The 17,000-nt window shown below is 41.5% G+C and overlaps 2 protein-coding genes across 2 annotated transcripts; both read right to left on the bottom strand.

Annotated features, from left to right (window-relative positions):
* Positions 1-11,225: 11,225 nt before the first annotated feature.
* Positions 11,226-13,015, bottom strand: LOC146507823 (fucolectin-like). Its single transcript, XM_085176799.1, has 3 exons — positions 12,714-13,015; positions 11,943-12,476; positions 11,226-11,715 (listed from the first exon to the last, which is right to left on the bottom strand). The coding sequence occupies exons 2-3, from the start codon at positions 12,416-12,418 to the stop codon at positions 11,535-11,537; spliced, it is 657 nt and encodes a 218-aa protein (XP_085032925.1). The 5' UTR covers positions 12,419-12,476; positions 12,714-13,015; the 3' UTR covers positions 11,226-11,534.
* Positions 13,016-13,044: 29 nt separating this feature from the next.
* Positions 13,045-15,267, bottom strand: LOC146507822 (uncharacterized; the record flags this gene model as incomplete). The annotated part of the gene is made up of 6 exons (XM_085178055.1): positions 15,026-15,267; positions 14,724-14,788; positions 14,256-14,634; positions 13,872-14,017; positions 13,485-13,767; positions 13,045-13,246 (listed from the first exon to the last, which is right to left on the bottom strand). Coding segments are annotated over exons 1-6 (1,317 nt in total), but the record flags the coding sequence as incomplete, so codon positions are not given.
* Between the last annotated feature and the right edge of the window lie 1,733 nt (positions 15,268-17,000).

Genomic DNA, 17,000 nt, shown 5'->3' with positions numbered 1-17,000 from the left:
AGAACAACGGGGAGAGTTTAGACGCTCTCCAAGATTATATTGATCAGTGCTTTCAGGATCTCGTGATGAAGAAGGCCCAGAGTACAGCTTCCCCGGCCAAATCTGAGACGCCGTCGTCGAAAAGACAACGCCCGGCAGATTCCCCCGGCACAACATCGCCAGCTGGCAAAGATATTGCCGACATACTGGAGTCAATCGACAAGCGATTGTCCAGTTTCGACGCAAGGCTGTCCCTGGTGGAGATTCTTCACCGGGAATTTAAATGCTTGCGAGAATCCCTGGAGTTCAGCCAGCAGCAAGTGGAAACGCTCGCTGCTGAAAATGCCACGCTAAGGGAGTCGGTGAAATCTCTCACAGAAAATGTTACTCAGCTAAATAGAGAAAATAAAAAAATAAAAGAAACGGTTATTGATCTACAAGCTCGTAGCATGCGTGATAATCTAGTATTTTCTGGTATTCCAGAAGCCGCTGGAGAGGACGCGGAGACCACGGTAAAAAGCTTCATCAAAACCCACCTGAAGCTGCCGGAGGACATGGTGAAGAACATCGTCTTCGATAGGGTGCATCGCCTCGGCCCCATTCGGGCTACGGCCGGGAGACCACGTCCTATCGTGGCCAAATTCGGCCACTTCAAACAAAAACAACATGTGAAAAGCCGCGGCAGGGAATTAAAAGGAACGGACTTCAGCGTGAACGATCAGTTCCCCAAAGAGATCCTGGAACGACGCAGGGTCCTCTTCCCACTTCGACGCGGCTTCATCCAGAAAGGCTCCCGCGCTGTCATCGCTGTGGACCGGCTGTACGTGGACGGACAGCTCCACCGCGACCCCAACATCACTCCGTGGCTGTATTAACTTCAGACCAGATAAGAATCCGCTACACCCTTTCCCTATCCACTCACACTAACTTGGATTAACATTTGTTTAACTTACCGGTATCAAATCACATCTTAAGTGTGATTTCATAGCAATATTAACACCGTCACTCTCCGTCAGTGATTTAATTGGAATGTTTACGTTTTCTTTTCTCTCTTCTCGTTTTTTTTTTTTTTTTCCTCTCTTTTCCCCCTCTTGTTTTTATGCTGCTCACCCTCGTCCTTGGTTTCTTTCTTTATTTCTTTCACTGCTTCGATCACCTGCTTCCACACTCTTCCACAAACAACATCATTTATTTCGACACTTACTCACTGCACGATCACGCACAGTCATGCGCTCAACGGCAGCACATTTACATCAGTCAGACAGCGCACACAGACCTACAGGATACACACACTTAAGCCAAGCATACTCATATTAGTAAATATGCAAACACATAGTCAGACTCGGGGAGCATCTCGCCACACATTTTTTCTCTCTCTCCCTCTCCTTATTTATGAACAAGTGATATATTCTCTCCACCTGTCTAAGCGACACACACAGAGTACACCCCTAGTTATGCACAGACATCTATGGGTGCACTAAGATTCGTTACATGGAATGTAAATGGAGCTGGCTCCAGAGAAAAGAGGTTAAAAATATTTAACCAACTCAAAAAACTACAGGCAGATGTTGTCCTTTTACAAGAGACCCACAGACCTCTTAGAGGTTCGAATGAACTTAAAACACCTGAGTTTCCTAATGTGTTCTCAGCCTGTTATAATTCTAGACAAAGGGGAGTAGCAATTTTAATTCATAAAAAAATTAATTTCACAGTACTCGATACAGTTATAGATCCAGAGGGCAGATTCTTAATCATTAAACTATCTATACTTGATAAAAATCTATGTATTGTAAGTGTATATGGTCCAAATGTTGATGATCCCTCATTCTTTCACGGTTTTTTCAGTGCACTCTCTGAACACTTAGATGGCACACTTGTGCTTGGAGGCGACCTCAACCTTGGACTGAATGAAGAAATGGATAGGCTCAATACAGCAGGAACTCAGCGTAATTGGCAGTCCACAAATATAATCAAACAGTATATGAGCGACTTTGGTCTTTGCGATGCATGGCGCTCCCTTCACCCCACCAGTAAGGAATATACTTTTTTCTCACATGTTTATCACTCCTACTCTCGTCTGGATTATTTTTTGGTCAGCAGCTCACTGCTGAGCGACATTTCAGACATTGAGATTCATCCTATAGCTGTCAGCGATCATGCTCCTGTATCTCTAACACTAATGCACAAGAATAATACTATGCCAAGTAAAAACTGGAGATTTAATACATCACTGCTTAATGATGAAGACTTTATTAAATATTTTAAAAAAGAGTGGACTTCATATTTAGACTTTAATGACACTCCCGGAACATCAGCTTCTGTTTTATGGGAAGCAGGGAAAGCTGTGATGAGAGGTAAAATAATTTCTTTCTCATCACATAAAAAGAAAAAAGAAAACAAAAATATTCAGGAATTAGAAAAAAACATCAAATCACTAGAAGAAGCCTACGCGTCCCACCAAGATCAGGAAACATTGAACAAAATACGCAAAACAAAACTAGAATTAAATGAGATAATTGATAGAAAAACAAAATTCTTAGTACAAAGACTACGCTTACAAAATTATGAACATAGTAATAAATCCGGTAAATTTCTAGCAAACCAGTTAAAAATAAATAAAGAAAAAACAACTATATGTGCTGTTCAAGATTCATCTGGGAACACAATATATGAACCGAAACAAATAAACAACATTTTCAGGGATTTCTATAAAACGTTGTATTCACCACAAATAAACCCATCTAAAAAGGAAATTGATCAATTTTTAGACAACATAACTCTCCCAAAATTATTAGAATCTCAAGCAATGGCACTGGATTCGCCACTGACATCAGGTGAACTCCAGGAAGCCCTGATAAATATGTCCAATAATAAGGCTCCAGGTCCAGACGGCTTTCCTGCAGAATTCTACAAAGAATTCTGGACGATTCTAGCACCAGTTTTTTACAGAACGTTGTTAGAAATCAAAGAAAAGGGCAGACTTCCATCAAATATGAATTCTGCAAACATTAATCTCCTGCTAAAACCAGGCAAAGACCCTGTATATCCCTCAAGCTATCGTCCAATATCCCTTATTAATGTAGACCTCAAAATAATCTGCAAAGCTCTCTCGAAGAGACTAGAGAAAATAACCCCCCTCTTAATTCATCCTGACCAAACTGGTTTCATAAAAGGTAGGCACTCATCAACAAATACACGTAGATTACTTAATTTGATAGACTACTCATACAGCAAAAACCTTGAAACTACAATATTTTCCTTAGATGCAGAAAAAGCGTTTGACAGAGTTAACTGGAAATTTCTATTTGCAACTTTACACAAATTTGGTTTTGGATCTTCTTTCATCAACTGGTTAAAAATATTATATAATTCCCCAACAGCTTGTGTCAGAACAAATGACCAGACATCCTCCAGCTTATGTCTCCTGAGGGGCACCAGGCAGGGATGCCCACTCTCCCCTTCACTGTTTGCAATTTTTATCGAACCACTAGCAGCAGCAATTAGACAGAATTCAGCAATTAAGGGCATAAAATGCAAGAACGTAGAACATAAAATCAGCCTTTATGCTGATGATGTGTTACTCTTTCTCCAAAATTCACAAACCAATATCACTGGGGTGATTGAATTGATAAACTCTTTTGCAAGAATATCAGATTACTCAATTAACTGGTCAAAATCTACAGTCCTTCCTATTAATTGCTGCTTCCATAATTCCTCTTCTACTCCACTGCAATCGGGAAATATAAAATATTTAGGTATTAATATTTCTCCCAAGCTTGCAGATCTAACTAAATTAAACCATACCCCACTTTTAAAGAAAGTAGAAGGTGATCTGGCTAGATGGAAATGTCTACCCATATCACTCATGGGAAGGGTTGCTGCTATAAAAATGATGGTATTACCAAAAATAAATTATTTATTCTCAATGATCCCAACTAAACCGCCGCAAGATTGGTTCAGATTTCTAGATTCATATATGTCCAAATTCCTTTGGAAAAATAAGCCCCCACGTATAAGCTTAAAAACACTACAAAAGACCAAGGATAAAGGAGGATTAGAACTACCTAACTTTCAGCACTACTTCTTAGCCAACAGGCTTCAGTTTATCTCAGGATGGCTAAAACATACCCTCTTAGATGAACCTTGGCTAGATGTAGAACAAGCACTTTGCAATAATCTAGAGATTTCAGATCTACCATTTATCAGCTCAAACATCCAACGACATGAATGCTTCAAAAGCATCAACATCAGCTCTTCTCTGACAGCATGGTGGGAGTTTCTGAAGTTGACAGAGTCTTCATTAATCCCATGCAAACGTACACCTATCTGGAACAACCCTGACATATTACAAAACAATAATATGATAAACTTTTCAGATTGGAATGGTAAAGGAATCAAATATGTAGAACATATACTAGAAGGAACAGAATTTATTTCATTTGACAGACTAGTTACACAATATGGGATCAACAAGAAAAGATTTTTAGAATATCAACAAATTAAATCCATAATAAAAAAGAAATTTAAACTGGGTCAAGTTGAACTACAAACACCACCAAGTGTGGTTCAATTTTTTACTCTTAAAACCCCCAAATTACTATCCAAAATATACAGAATGCTTTCTAAAACAGATGAATCAATATCACTTCCTATTGCAAAATGGGAAGCGGATTTATCAGTTAACTTAGACCAAAACTTCTGGTCTCAGATTTGCTTAAAAACCTTTCATCTAATCAGAAATCCCAGTCTTCAATTAATTCAATACAAAATACTACATAGAGTGCACTATACAGGTCATCGGATGTTCAAGATGGGCTTTGCATCTACCAACAACTGCTCACACTGCCAAACCAATTCACCGGACAATTATATCCACGCTCTTTGGTTCTGTCCACCAGTTCAGAAGTTTTGGCGCGAGATATGTGAAGACTTATCAAAGTGTCTGAAATGTAACATTCCAACTTCCCCCTTAGTGTGTTTGTTGGGCAGCTTAGATAATGTCACTTCAGAAAAGAATATAGCCCATATGGTTTTCACTGCTCTATGCATAGCCAAGAAAACAGTCCTCATGAACTGGAAAAATAAAAACAATCTTAATTCTAACCAATATAGAAATTATCTATTAGATTACATTAGTCTTGATACAGCCTCTGCCACCACATCAGATCAATCGCTCTGGGCTCCTCTGATCAGCTCCATCACCTAGTGGGGGTGGGGGGTCATATTTTGGTCTCGCCTTCACTGTTGTGATTGGTGTGGGGGTAGGGTCAGGCTTGGGGCGTCGGGGGGTTCCCCGGGAGCATCTTCCTTGGGGGGCTCAACCCGGGGTAGCGGTCATGGCCAATTAGGGGCTCTGTTGGCTCTTAGGTGACGGCTTCCTCGTGGCTACGTGCAGCGGGGCTAGGGGAGGGTCTGTGCTGACGGACGGGGGTTACTGACCTGGTAGCCTGGCTGCCCCTGGGTGGGTCCGGGACGGGCGTGAGGTTCTGGGGGCGCTCCGGCTCTGGCCTGGGGCCCTGGCCGGGCCTCGGGGGCCTGGGTCCTGGTTGGTGTGTTGCCGGGGTTGTGGGCCGGTGGGTATATGGGGGCCCGCCACTGGCGCAGGGTGCCGCCGGTGCGCCGAGCCAGCTGGGGGGCTCTTCAACTGGTGGGGGGGGGGGTTGTCACATCTTGCAGGGGCTTTCCTCTCTCAGGAACTCTCTCTGCAAGAGGGGGAGATACAGGAGAGGTGGAGGAAGATCTCAGCCTGGGCGTCTATTGTCTTATGTAGTCTGGAAGATGAGTGGATGATGGGGTGGGTGCAGTTTTCTCTGTTGTGGGGTTGAGTGGACTGCCCCGGGCTCTGTGGGGCCGGGCGGCGCCGCTGCGCTGGGCCCCGGTTCGGATGGGCCTGGGCCCCCCTTCCCTGGTGGGTCGCGGAGTATGGGGGTGCCTACTGGGGTCAGCGGGGGAGCTGGCCCCAGGGAGGGGTCACTTGCTCCTCCCTTCCTTCCCTCCCCATCTCCAGCTGCCTCCCTCTTCCCGCTCCACCACAACCACCCACACATGCAGGGCCTTGGAGTGGGGGTGTGTCACCAGGGTGCAGAGGAGGTAACCCCCCCCCCTCTGTCCCCTTCTGGCTGCCTCTGCCTCAATTTTATCCCGCAACTTAGACATTCACATTACTCACATTCTCATTACACATAAATATAGGATCTTGGGGGTGGGCACGCTACACGGAATCCCAATTACCATCAGGGTGTACACCTCACCCCCGGCGTCGTTGCCCACCTCTCAATTTTAAATACACGTAGACATTGAGGGCTAGCAGGAGGGACTATGCGCTTACCTGCTGCTCTCTGGCAGGTAGCTCCATGCCCTCCTGGGTTTTAAACGCACCTTAGAACACACATACATCAACACTACAATGAGCGGGTGGAGGGAGGTTAGGAGTCTTCTCTCACCCTCGTTCTCTGCTTTCTGCTGGAGCAGGGGGGCTAGGAGGAGGAGTTGGCCGTCCGACTGGGGTCCGGAGTGTGGGGCCTCCCTGCTGCTGCGGAGTCGGGGCGGTCTGCTTCTCCCCACTGCAGGGAAAAGGGTAACACAACCTGGGTCTGGGTGCAGTTCCCCCCTCCAGGGGCAAGGGTACCTAGACCCGGTTCGTAGAGTACGCTTGGGGAGTGTGATTGTGTGTACAGCGTCTCTTTATGTCTGTCTCCACGTTGGTTGAGTGTGGAGTAAGTGCATATGAGAGCATGAGGGTGGGAATGGATGTTTGTATCTGTGTGTGCCTGTATGTCTGTGTCTGTATGTCAGGTTGGGTATCAGATGCCACCTCTCTGAGGACAGCTCAGGCCCTCAAAGGTTTGGAGGCCTATCTCCCCCCACCACTTCCCCTGCCGGGGGCGGACTCCCTCAGACGTCGGTGCGTTGGTGGTTCTTTGTGTCCGGGGGTGGGCGTCCGGGTGCACACCGGCTCACTCCTTGGCGGCTGCTTATCGGGGCCTGGAGCCTGGGGCTCGCTTGGGCCACTTCGGAGGTGGGGTGCCCCCGGCCTCTCGGCCTGGGGCTCGGTCACTCAGGCACAGCTGGCTGCCGGCGGAGCTCACGGGCACGTCACTGCAGCCCCCCCTGGCTTCTGCTCCGTGGCTGCTGGGTGACCCCTCATCTGGGACTCTCCTCAGCTCTTTCTGGGACAGTGGCGCGGCTGCCCCTCTGTTGGTCTTCCTTGGTCTCTTGTGTTCTGGGGGCCTCTGGATGTCTGGGGTCTTGATCTCCTCCATACCTGCTTCATGCCCTGGAGGACGGGGCAGTGGCCCCCCACACCCTCTAGCAGATCATTACATGAGGGAACCTTTTAAGAAAACAAGCGCGTCCATGCTCACAGGTGTACACACGGGTGATCACACACACAAACTACACCCTTTTTGGCTCCTACCTCAATGCACACTGTGCTGTCGATCTTACGTGCTGCACAATAATGTTTAATATTTAGTATTTACTGTCATATTCCCATATATCATTGTGATGTGGTTTATTGTATTACTCTCGTTTTCTTCTGCTTGTTTTCTTTTTTCTTTCTCAACAGGTGATCCAGGTGATCGATATATGTATTTTTTTTTTTTTTTTTTTCTTCTGCTTATTCTGTTGGTTTTTGTTTTTTGCCCTTCTCCCCCGTCCCTCTTCTCAACTGTTTTTCTTCCCCTCTTTCTTTCTCCCTTTTCTTTCCCCCAGTCAAGTCTGTCCCGTATTCAGCAAGTGAAAATAAAATAAAGAATAAAAGGTGAATCAAATGGACCATTACGGCAAAGCTGGGATGGTCAATTTGGTAAAGAAAATCCGTTGGGCATCTTTCTTCGCCTTTAGACAATAATTCTGATGGCAAAAGAACCAAACGGGACAGGCAAAAAAAAAAAAAAAAACAAAAAAAAAAACAAAAAACCTGTTTTTATTCCCTGGCGTTTAACTCTGTGGGTAACTGACATTTTTCTTCTTTTTTTTTATTAATTTTATTGCTATGTCTGGTTTCTGCTATCTTATTACTATATGCATATTTGTATTGTACAGCACTAGTCTACCAGGTGTGTTTTTAAAGTGCTATATTAATAAATGATGATGATGATGAGGAGGAGGAGGTGGTGACTGTGAAGGCCAGGCCATCTGGAGCAGCACTCCATCACTCTCCTTCTTGGTCGAACAGCTCTTACACAACCTGGAGGTGTGTTTGGGGTCACTGTCCTGTTGAAAAATAACTAAACTAAACTCAAACCGGATGGGATGGCATGTCAGTGCAGGATGCTGTGGTAGCCATGCTGGTTCAGTGTGCCTTCAATTTTGAAAAAATCCCCAACAGTGCCACCATCAACCACTTCCACACCATCACCTCCTCCTCCATGCTTCATGGTGGGAACCATACATGTAGAGACCATCGTTCACCTTTTCTGCGTCACACAAAAACACGGCGGGTAGAACCAAAGATCTCAAATTTGGACCTAAGTACAGATTTCCACTGGCCTAATGTCCATTCCTTGTGGGTTTTTTTTTTTGCCCAAACAAATCTCTTCTGCTTGTTGCTTGGTCTTAGTAGTGGTTTCTTGGCGGGTATTTGACCACAAAAACCTGATTAGTGCAGTCTCCTCTCAACAATTGATGTAGAGATGTGCCCTCTACTGTAACTCTGTGTGGCATTTATCGGGGCTCTAATCTAAGGTGCTGTTAACTTGAAATTTCTGAGGCTGGTGACTCGGATGAATTTATCCTCAGCAGTAAAGGTGAATCTTGGTCTTCCTTTCCTGGGGTGGTCCTCATGTAAGCCAGTTTTGCATGGAGGGTTTCACCCCAAGTCCAGCACCCTGACGCTGTATGCTAAGGTAGGAGGCCGGGGACTGGTGAGTGTCAGCACCACGGTCCAGGATGAGAGAACAAACATCCACAAATACACCAGGAAGATGGCCCCAACCGACCACATGCTCAGTGAATACCTCAGGCAACAGAAACCCAAGAAAGAGGAGCAAGAGGAGGAACGATCATGGAAGGAAAGGCCCCTGCACAGTATGCAACAATGGCAAATAGAGGAAGTAGCTGACATCCAGAAGTCCCACCAGTGGCTGGACAAAGCTGGAATGAAAGACAGCACAGAGGTGTTAATCATACAGAAACTTGTACAGAAACAATCTTTGAACACAAGATCCATAGAGGCTGTGTAAAGATGCCCCTGAGACAATCCAACGCATAACAGCAGAGTGCAAGATATTAGCAGGCAGGGCATACATGGAACGCCATAGTATACAGAAATATCTGTGCTGAGTATGGCCTGGAAATCCCAAGGTCAAAATAGGAGACGCCCCCTAGGGTTGTTAAAATTGACTTCCAGATATACCAGATATAGTAGTGAAAGACAAGCAGAGGAAGATGGCAACAGTGATAGATGTAGCGATACTGAATGACAGCAACATCAGGATGAAGGAACATGAAAAGCTGGAGACATACTAAGGGCTCAGAGAAGAGCTCAAGAAGATCTGGAGTGTGAAGGTAACAGTGGTCCCAGTGGTAATCGGAGCACTAGATGCAGTGACTCCCAAACTAGGTGAGTGGCTCCAGCAGATCCCACGAACATCAGAGGAGTGCAGTCCTACGAACAGCTAAGAAACTTCGCAGGACCCTCAAGCGCCTGGACCTCTGGTAAAGGACCTGAGCTTGAAGGATAGACCATCTGGCTTTATGTCAGGACTTCTTGTTTGTAGAGGAAAAGTCTGAATTTGAGTTCTGAACTAGTCTGCCAGATATCTGGACAATTTACCAATTCACCAACCAAAATCAATTTGAGCATGAATAACTCGATATCGATTCATTAAAATCCTGAATCAATTTTTAAATATAAAATTATTTTGCCCCATAACTCCAGAATCTACAGAATCCAGGTCAAACCTCACAAAATTTCGACAACCACCAAACAGCTAAAACAGTAAATGAGAGCAGGAACACGGATTCTGCACAAAGACATAAACACAAAGTGCGGACCCGGTGACGCATCAGAATCAGTGAGATGTTGGCTTTCTCACACGGACACGCCGTCGGGGCTAAAAGCTGACAGCTCACAGATTCTGATGTGTTGCCGGGTCTGCGCTTTGTGTTTACGTCTTTTTTGCACTAGATTCGGAAGCTCCAGGTTTCATCACTCTCCAAACAATATTGACTGAACCAGCAGCAAAAGAAGATCCAATCTACACTTCACATAAACATTGTCATGAATTCCCTCTTACTTTTGCTGTTGTTTCCACCACGATAAAATGACACTTCATGTACAGCTCTTTCTCTCTCTTTCTCTCTCTCTCTCTCAGTGTACTCCAAGAACAGTTTCCCATCTAAAAATCTGTGTTTCCTGCATTATTCGCTTGCTTATTAACCACCAGTCTACCATTTTTTTACAGTGCTGTCAGCCGCTGTTTTTTTTTCTTTATTTCTTTTTTTATTTAACTGACTTCCAACAAGTAAGTCTCAATACTCAATAAATGTAAACTTTTTATTATTATGCAAAACTGCAAAATGCTTGGCTGTGTCTCTAATAAAACCTCTGTAACTTTGCTCTGCTTCACTTCAGCAGCACCAGGTAATGTTTATATGTTGATTTATGGTTTTCTTCAGTTTTTGTTCGAGTGCAGAATATTTTTAAGGTTATCTGATTTACCACCCTCATAACTGACATTAAAGTACAATAGTATAGGCCTATTTAACTCCACATACAGTTTACAGGAGACAATTTTATTTCTTATATGAATGTTATATATTTCAACTGTCATAAACAGGATGTGACAAATGATAATAATAACAACTGTACTGGATTAAAACATCCACTCTTTGTACATTAATGCTTTGTAATTTGTTCTATTTAATCTGAACAAGCACCTAAAAAAACAGTCAGTGATCACTGTTGGCCTCTCTTGGTTGAGAACCACTGGCTTAAAACGTATTGCACAGAACTATATACTGCTTCCTTGTGGTCATCTTACAAGCAGTGCAACATGCAGAAGCTGCATGTTGCATATAATGATGCAATGAGAATCCTGCGTGGGATACCTAGAGGGGTAGTGCCAGTCAGATGTTTGTAACTGTGGGTATTTGGACTTTTAACAAAGTTAATGTTCACTTTTAGGGAACGACAGAATGGTGGTTCTCTAAGGATTGATTGATTGACTGATGGGTAGAGCAAAGGATTCTAACCTTTCAACTATGTCTCTGCAACTGAAACGAATGACTCTTCAAACGTGTGCTGCACCAATATTTATTTGGAGTTTAAACATGTGCATGGAAAAGAAACAGAAAGTGTAATATTTTTTGTAAAATATTACATGTGATACAACAGATAAAGGCAAAATTTATTTATGAGGTAATATATGAATGGAAGCATTCAGTAAAAAGTGAATGATCAAAATAGAATTTCCCTGCAGTGGGTCGTGAACAGTAGGGGGTATAAAAAAGAGTCACTAAAAAGTTGCAAAAAACTTGAACTAAATGACCCTTATTGTCACACACCTACTTTAAAACTTAAGGAATACTACAAGAGTAAATGATGTTATTTAGACCCAGCTACACTCAGATTCATTGTAAGAATCGAGTTGTGTACCATCAACTTCAACCTCACAAAGTGTCAGGTATTCTGTTCTCCCAGGAATAACGATGTTTATGTAGCGACCTTCCATTCCATTGCATGCAAAGGTTTGTGATGCCCCAGCAGCGATAGATGAGATTACAGCACATCTGAAAACAAATTACAAGAAAAAGGATTTACAAGTAACATAAGATTAATGTAAAACAAAAATTTGTATAAATGTCCCTCTCAGAAAGTTAAGATGTTGCTCGAAATTGTATGGTGGACTTAACTCTAAAAAAACAGAGGTAGAAGTAGAATTTTTTATAAACATAATTAATGATTGCCACATATATGACTGTTTTGAAAAAGTTTCAACGATAAATAGTTCATTTACCTGGGATTCACATTGCCATTGTCATTAAGTGAATTTCCAATGCGGATCTCAGCTCCATTGATCCTCTCAGGGCAACAGTCTTGTCTGTTGGTGATAGTCACAGAGTTGATTTTATATGTCTTCAGAAGGTCAAGTCTCCACCATGGATTCAAGTTGTTGTTTGTATGGGCACAGGATCCCTGGTTGAAGTTGCTGGCACGATTCCCATCAATGGCATTTTCGGGTTTGGCATTCCCATACATTGAAGACTGAGCCACTTGTCCAAGTCTGGCAACATTAGTCTCTGAAAAGTTGTAAAAATTAGCAATAATATGATAAGAAGTACTCCAAAAACCCATTATGTGTCCATTTAACCAAGAACACACGAGAAGAATTGGACAAGATTTACCTGAAAGTGTACCATCAACTTCCACCTCACAAAGTGTCAGGTATTCTGTTCTCCCAGGAATAACGATGTTTATGTAGCGACCTTCCATTCCATTGCATGCAAAGGTTTGTGATGCCCCAGCAGCGATAGATGAGATCACAGCACATCTGAAAACAAATGACAAGGAAACAGATTAACAGGTAACATAAGATTAATCTAAAGTAAAAGTTTGTATAAATGTCAATTTTAGATAATCAAGGTGCTGCTCTTTATTGCCTGATGAACTTAACTCTAAAAAAACACAGGTAGAAGTAGAAATCTTTTATAAACATAATTAATGATTGCCACATATATGACGGTTATGACAAAATTTGAATCAAGTATAAGATAAATAGCTCATTTACCTGGGATTCGCATTGCCATTGTCATTAAGTGAATTTCCAATGCGGATCTCAGCTCCATTGATCCTCTCAGGGCAACAGTCTTGTCTGTTGGTGATAGTCACAGTGTTGATTTTATATGTCTTCAAAAGGTCAAGTCTCCACCATGGATTCAAGTTGTTGTTTGTACAGGCACAGGATCCCTGATTGAAGTTGCTGGCACGATTCCCATCAATGGCATTTTCGGGTTTGGCATTCCCATACGTTGAAGACTGAGCCACTTGTCCAAGTCTGGCAACATTAGTCTCTGAAAAGTTGTAAAAATTAGCAATAATATGATAAGAATACTCCAAAAACCCATTATGTGTCCATTTAACCAAGAACACACGAGAAGAATTGGACAAGATTTACCTGAAAGTGTACCATCAACTTCCACCTCACAAAGTGTCAGGTATTCTGTTCTCCCAGGAATAACGATGTTTATGTAGCGACCTTCCATTCCATTGCATGCAAAGGTTTGTGATGCCCCAGCAGCGATAGATGAGATCACAGCACATCTGAAAACAAATGACAAGGAAACAGATTAACAGGTAACATAAGATTAATCTAAAGTAAAAGTTTGTATAAATGTCAATTTTAGATAATCAAGGTGCTGCTCTTTATTGCCTGATGAACTTAACTCTAAAAAAACACAGGTAGAAGTAGAAATCTTTTTATAAACATAATTAATGATTGCCACATATATGACGGTTATGACAAAATTTGAATCAAGTATAAGATAAATAGCTCATTTACCTGGGATTCGCATTGCCATTGTCATTAAGTGAATTTCCAATGCGGATCTCAGCTCCATTGATCCTCTCAGGGCAACAGTCTTGTCTGTTGGTGATAGTCACAGTGTTGATTTTATATGTCTTCAAAAGGTCAAGTCTCCACCATGGATTCAAGTTGTTGTTTGTACAGGCACAGGATCCCTGATTGAAGTTGCTGGCACGATTCCCATCAATGGCATTTTCGGGTTTGACATTCCCATACGTTGAAGACTGACTCACTTGTCCAAGTCTGGCAACATTAGTCTCTGAAAAGTTGCAAATATTAACAATAATATGATAAGAAAAACTCCAAAACCCATTATGTGTCCATTTAACCCAGTACACACGAGAAGAATTGGACAAGATTTACCTGAAAGTGTACCATCAACTTCCACCTCACAAAGTGTCAGGTATTCTGTTCTCCCAGGAATAACGATGTTTATGTAGCGACCTTCCATTCCATTGCATGCAAAGGTTTGTGATGCCCCAGCAACGATAGATGAGATTACAGCACATCTGAAAACAAATAACAAGAAAAAAGATTTACAAGTAACATAAGGTGTATCTAAAGTAAAAGGTTGTATAAATGTCAATTTTAGATAATCAAGGTGCTGCTGTTTATTGCCTGATGAACGTAACTCTAAAAAAAACAAAGATAGAAGTAGAAATCTTTTATAAACATAATTAATGATTGCCACATATATGACGGTTATGACAAAATTTGAATCAAGTATAAGATAAATAGCTCATTTACCTTGGATTCGCATTGCCATTGTCATTAAGTGAATTTCCAATGCGGATCTCAGCTCCATTGATCCTCTCAGGGCAACAGTCTTGTCTGTTGGTGATAGTCACAGAGTTGATTTTATATGTCTTCAAAAGGTCAAGTCTCCACCATGGATTCAAGTTGTTGTTTGTACAGGCACAGGATCCCTGGTTGAAGTTGCTGGCACGATTCCCATCAATGGCATTTTCGGGTTTGGCATTCCCATACGTTGAAGACTGAGCCACTTGTCCAAGTCTGGCAACATTCGTCTCTGAAAAGTTGTAAATATTAGCAATAATATGATAAGAAGTACTCCAAAACCCATTATGTGTCCATTTAACCCAGAACACACGAGAAGAATTGGACAAGATTTACCTGAAAGTGTACCATCAACTTCCACCTCACAAAGTGTCAGGTATTCTGTTCTCCCAGGAATAACGATGTTTATGTAGCGACCTTCCATTCCATTGCATGCAAAGGTTTGTGATGCCCCAGCAGCGATAGATGAGATTACAGCACATCTGAAAACAAATTACAAGAAAAAAGATTAACGAGTAACATAAGACTAATGTAAAACAAAAATTTATATAAATGTCCCTCTCAGATAATCAAGGTGCTGCTCTTTATTGCCTGATGAACTTAACTCTAAAAAAACAAAGATTGAAGTAGAATCCTTTTGCAAACATATTTAATGATTGCCACATATATGACTGTTATGACAAAATTTCAATCAAGTATAAGATAAATAGCTCATTTACCTGGGATTCGCATTGCCATTGTCATTAAGTGAATTTCCAATGCAGATCTCAGCTCCATTGATCCTCTCAGGGCAACAGTCTTGTCTGTTGGTGATAGTCACAGAGTTGATTTTATATGTCTTCAAAAGGTCAAGTCTCCACCATGGATTCAAGTTGTTGTTTGTATGGGCACAGGATCCCTGGTTGAAGTTGCTGGCACGATTCCCATCAATGGCATTTTCGGGTTTGACATTCCCATACATTGAAGACTGACTCACTTGTCCAAGTCTGGCAACATTTTCACCTTAATATTTAAAAGATAGAAAGATGCACAGAATTACCAAATGTAATTAACAGTGGTGTAAGTAATTTCATAAAAATATCTACAGTCAGCTTCTTTAATTGAATTTTTCCTATAATCTTTTTTAAAACACTTTTTCACTGATCTAATTAAAATATATAATTAAATATGAATTCTTCAAACCAGTTATTTACTTTTAATATCTTTTCTTGTGTTGAATTAACCAAGTCCTAGAATTGCAATGAATTCACTTTTACTTATTATATTTCTTAGATACATTTTTTAATCTCACCCAAATTTCCACTCAGCTTTCCTAGAATAGACAACAAGACAAATATTCCAGCCGTAGTCAACATCCTATAGACAAAAGAAAACATTATCATATTTAATCTGGAGTAGAGGATTTGACAGATGTACAATTTTTGTTAATGGTTTGCAATTTGCAATTCCTTCTAGAGTATTTTTTTAAATACAATTGTCAATTTTTAAATTATAACAGTAATTAAGCCTTGATAAGGTAGAATATTTCCAAAAATATAATTATTTGACAATTGAAGGTTATTAATGACATTACTGTCACATTTAAGTTATTTTTTTTTCCCTTTGGTTTTTTTTTTCTTTTTTTTTCTTCTGGTAATATATAGCTATATATATATATATCTATATAGATATATTTTACAATATACATGGAAAAACTGATATCATCCTATTCTACCAAGGAATTACCTTCAGTTGTAGGTAGGAGTCTCATAGAAGGTTCAATCTGCATTTTCACAAACTGAGCCATTATTATATATGCTTACAGTGGTCATGTGACCACTGTATTCATTCTTTAAACAACTCGTTTAAAGAATGAAAAATCATGTTCAAATAATAAATGTTATTCTTGTAACTTTGCTTAGTTTCATATACACCCTTGTCAAATACCAGGTGACTCCCTTTTTCATAACAGTGCTGTATTTCTCTATTCTGAAAACATCATGGGATGTCATGTAATAATTCAGAATTTCCTAGTTGTTGCCATAACTATTTGACTAGTTATAAACTAGTTTAAAAGATATTGATTAAATGTTTTGAACACTTACACAATTTAAGGAGAAGATTTAAGGGGAAAAAATCCCAACAAGAATAAAATTTGTGCAAAACTGATTTTTGTCTCGGTTTTTAATTTTCTTGTTCTTTACCAGCACTACAGTGTTTTTTAAGGTGTGTCTTTAACACACTTTATTGCTATTGCTACACCAGGAGACCAGACAATGTATGCATTGTGGATGACGTCAGTGCTGAGGAGGATGTGTGGAAGTGCTTCAAAAAGGTGAATGCACGCAAAGCTACTGGTCTGGATGTGAATCCCGGCTGTGTCCTCAAGTCATGCTTGAGGTCGAGCTGGCTTGAGTGTTTCCACCCATCTTCAACCATCATCACCATCAACGGTGTTGCTGTGGAGAGAGTGAGCAGCTTCCATTTCCTAGGTGTACATCTGGCAGAGGATCTCACATGGTCTGTTCGCATGAACAAAACAGTGAAGAATGCGCAGCAGCACCTCTTCTTTCTCAGGAGACTGAAGAGATTTGGCATGAGCCCCCGCATCCTCAGGACCTTCAACCGCAAAGCTCTTCAGAGAGTGATGCGGTGTTCTGAACGGATAATTGGAGGTGAGCTTCCCCCCCTCCAGGACGTCTACAAGAAGTGGTG

Source organism: Neolamprologus multifasciatus, chromosome 11, assembly GCF_963576455.1.
Source record: "Neolamprologus multifasciatus chromosome 11, fNeoMul1.2, whole genome shotgun sequence".
NCBI lineage: Eukaryota > Metazoa > Chordata > Actinopteri > Cichliformes > Cichlidae > Neolamprologus > Neolamprologus multifasciatus.
Note: the sequence above shows the minus strand (reverse complement) of the source record. Positions and strands in the feature narration are given on the sequence as shown.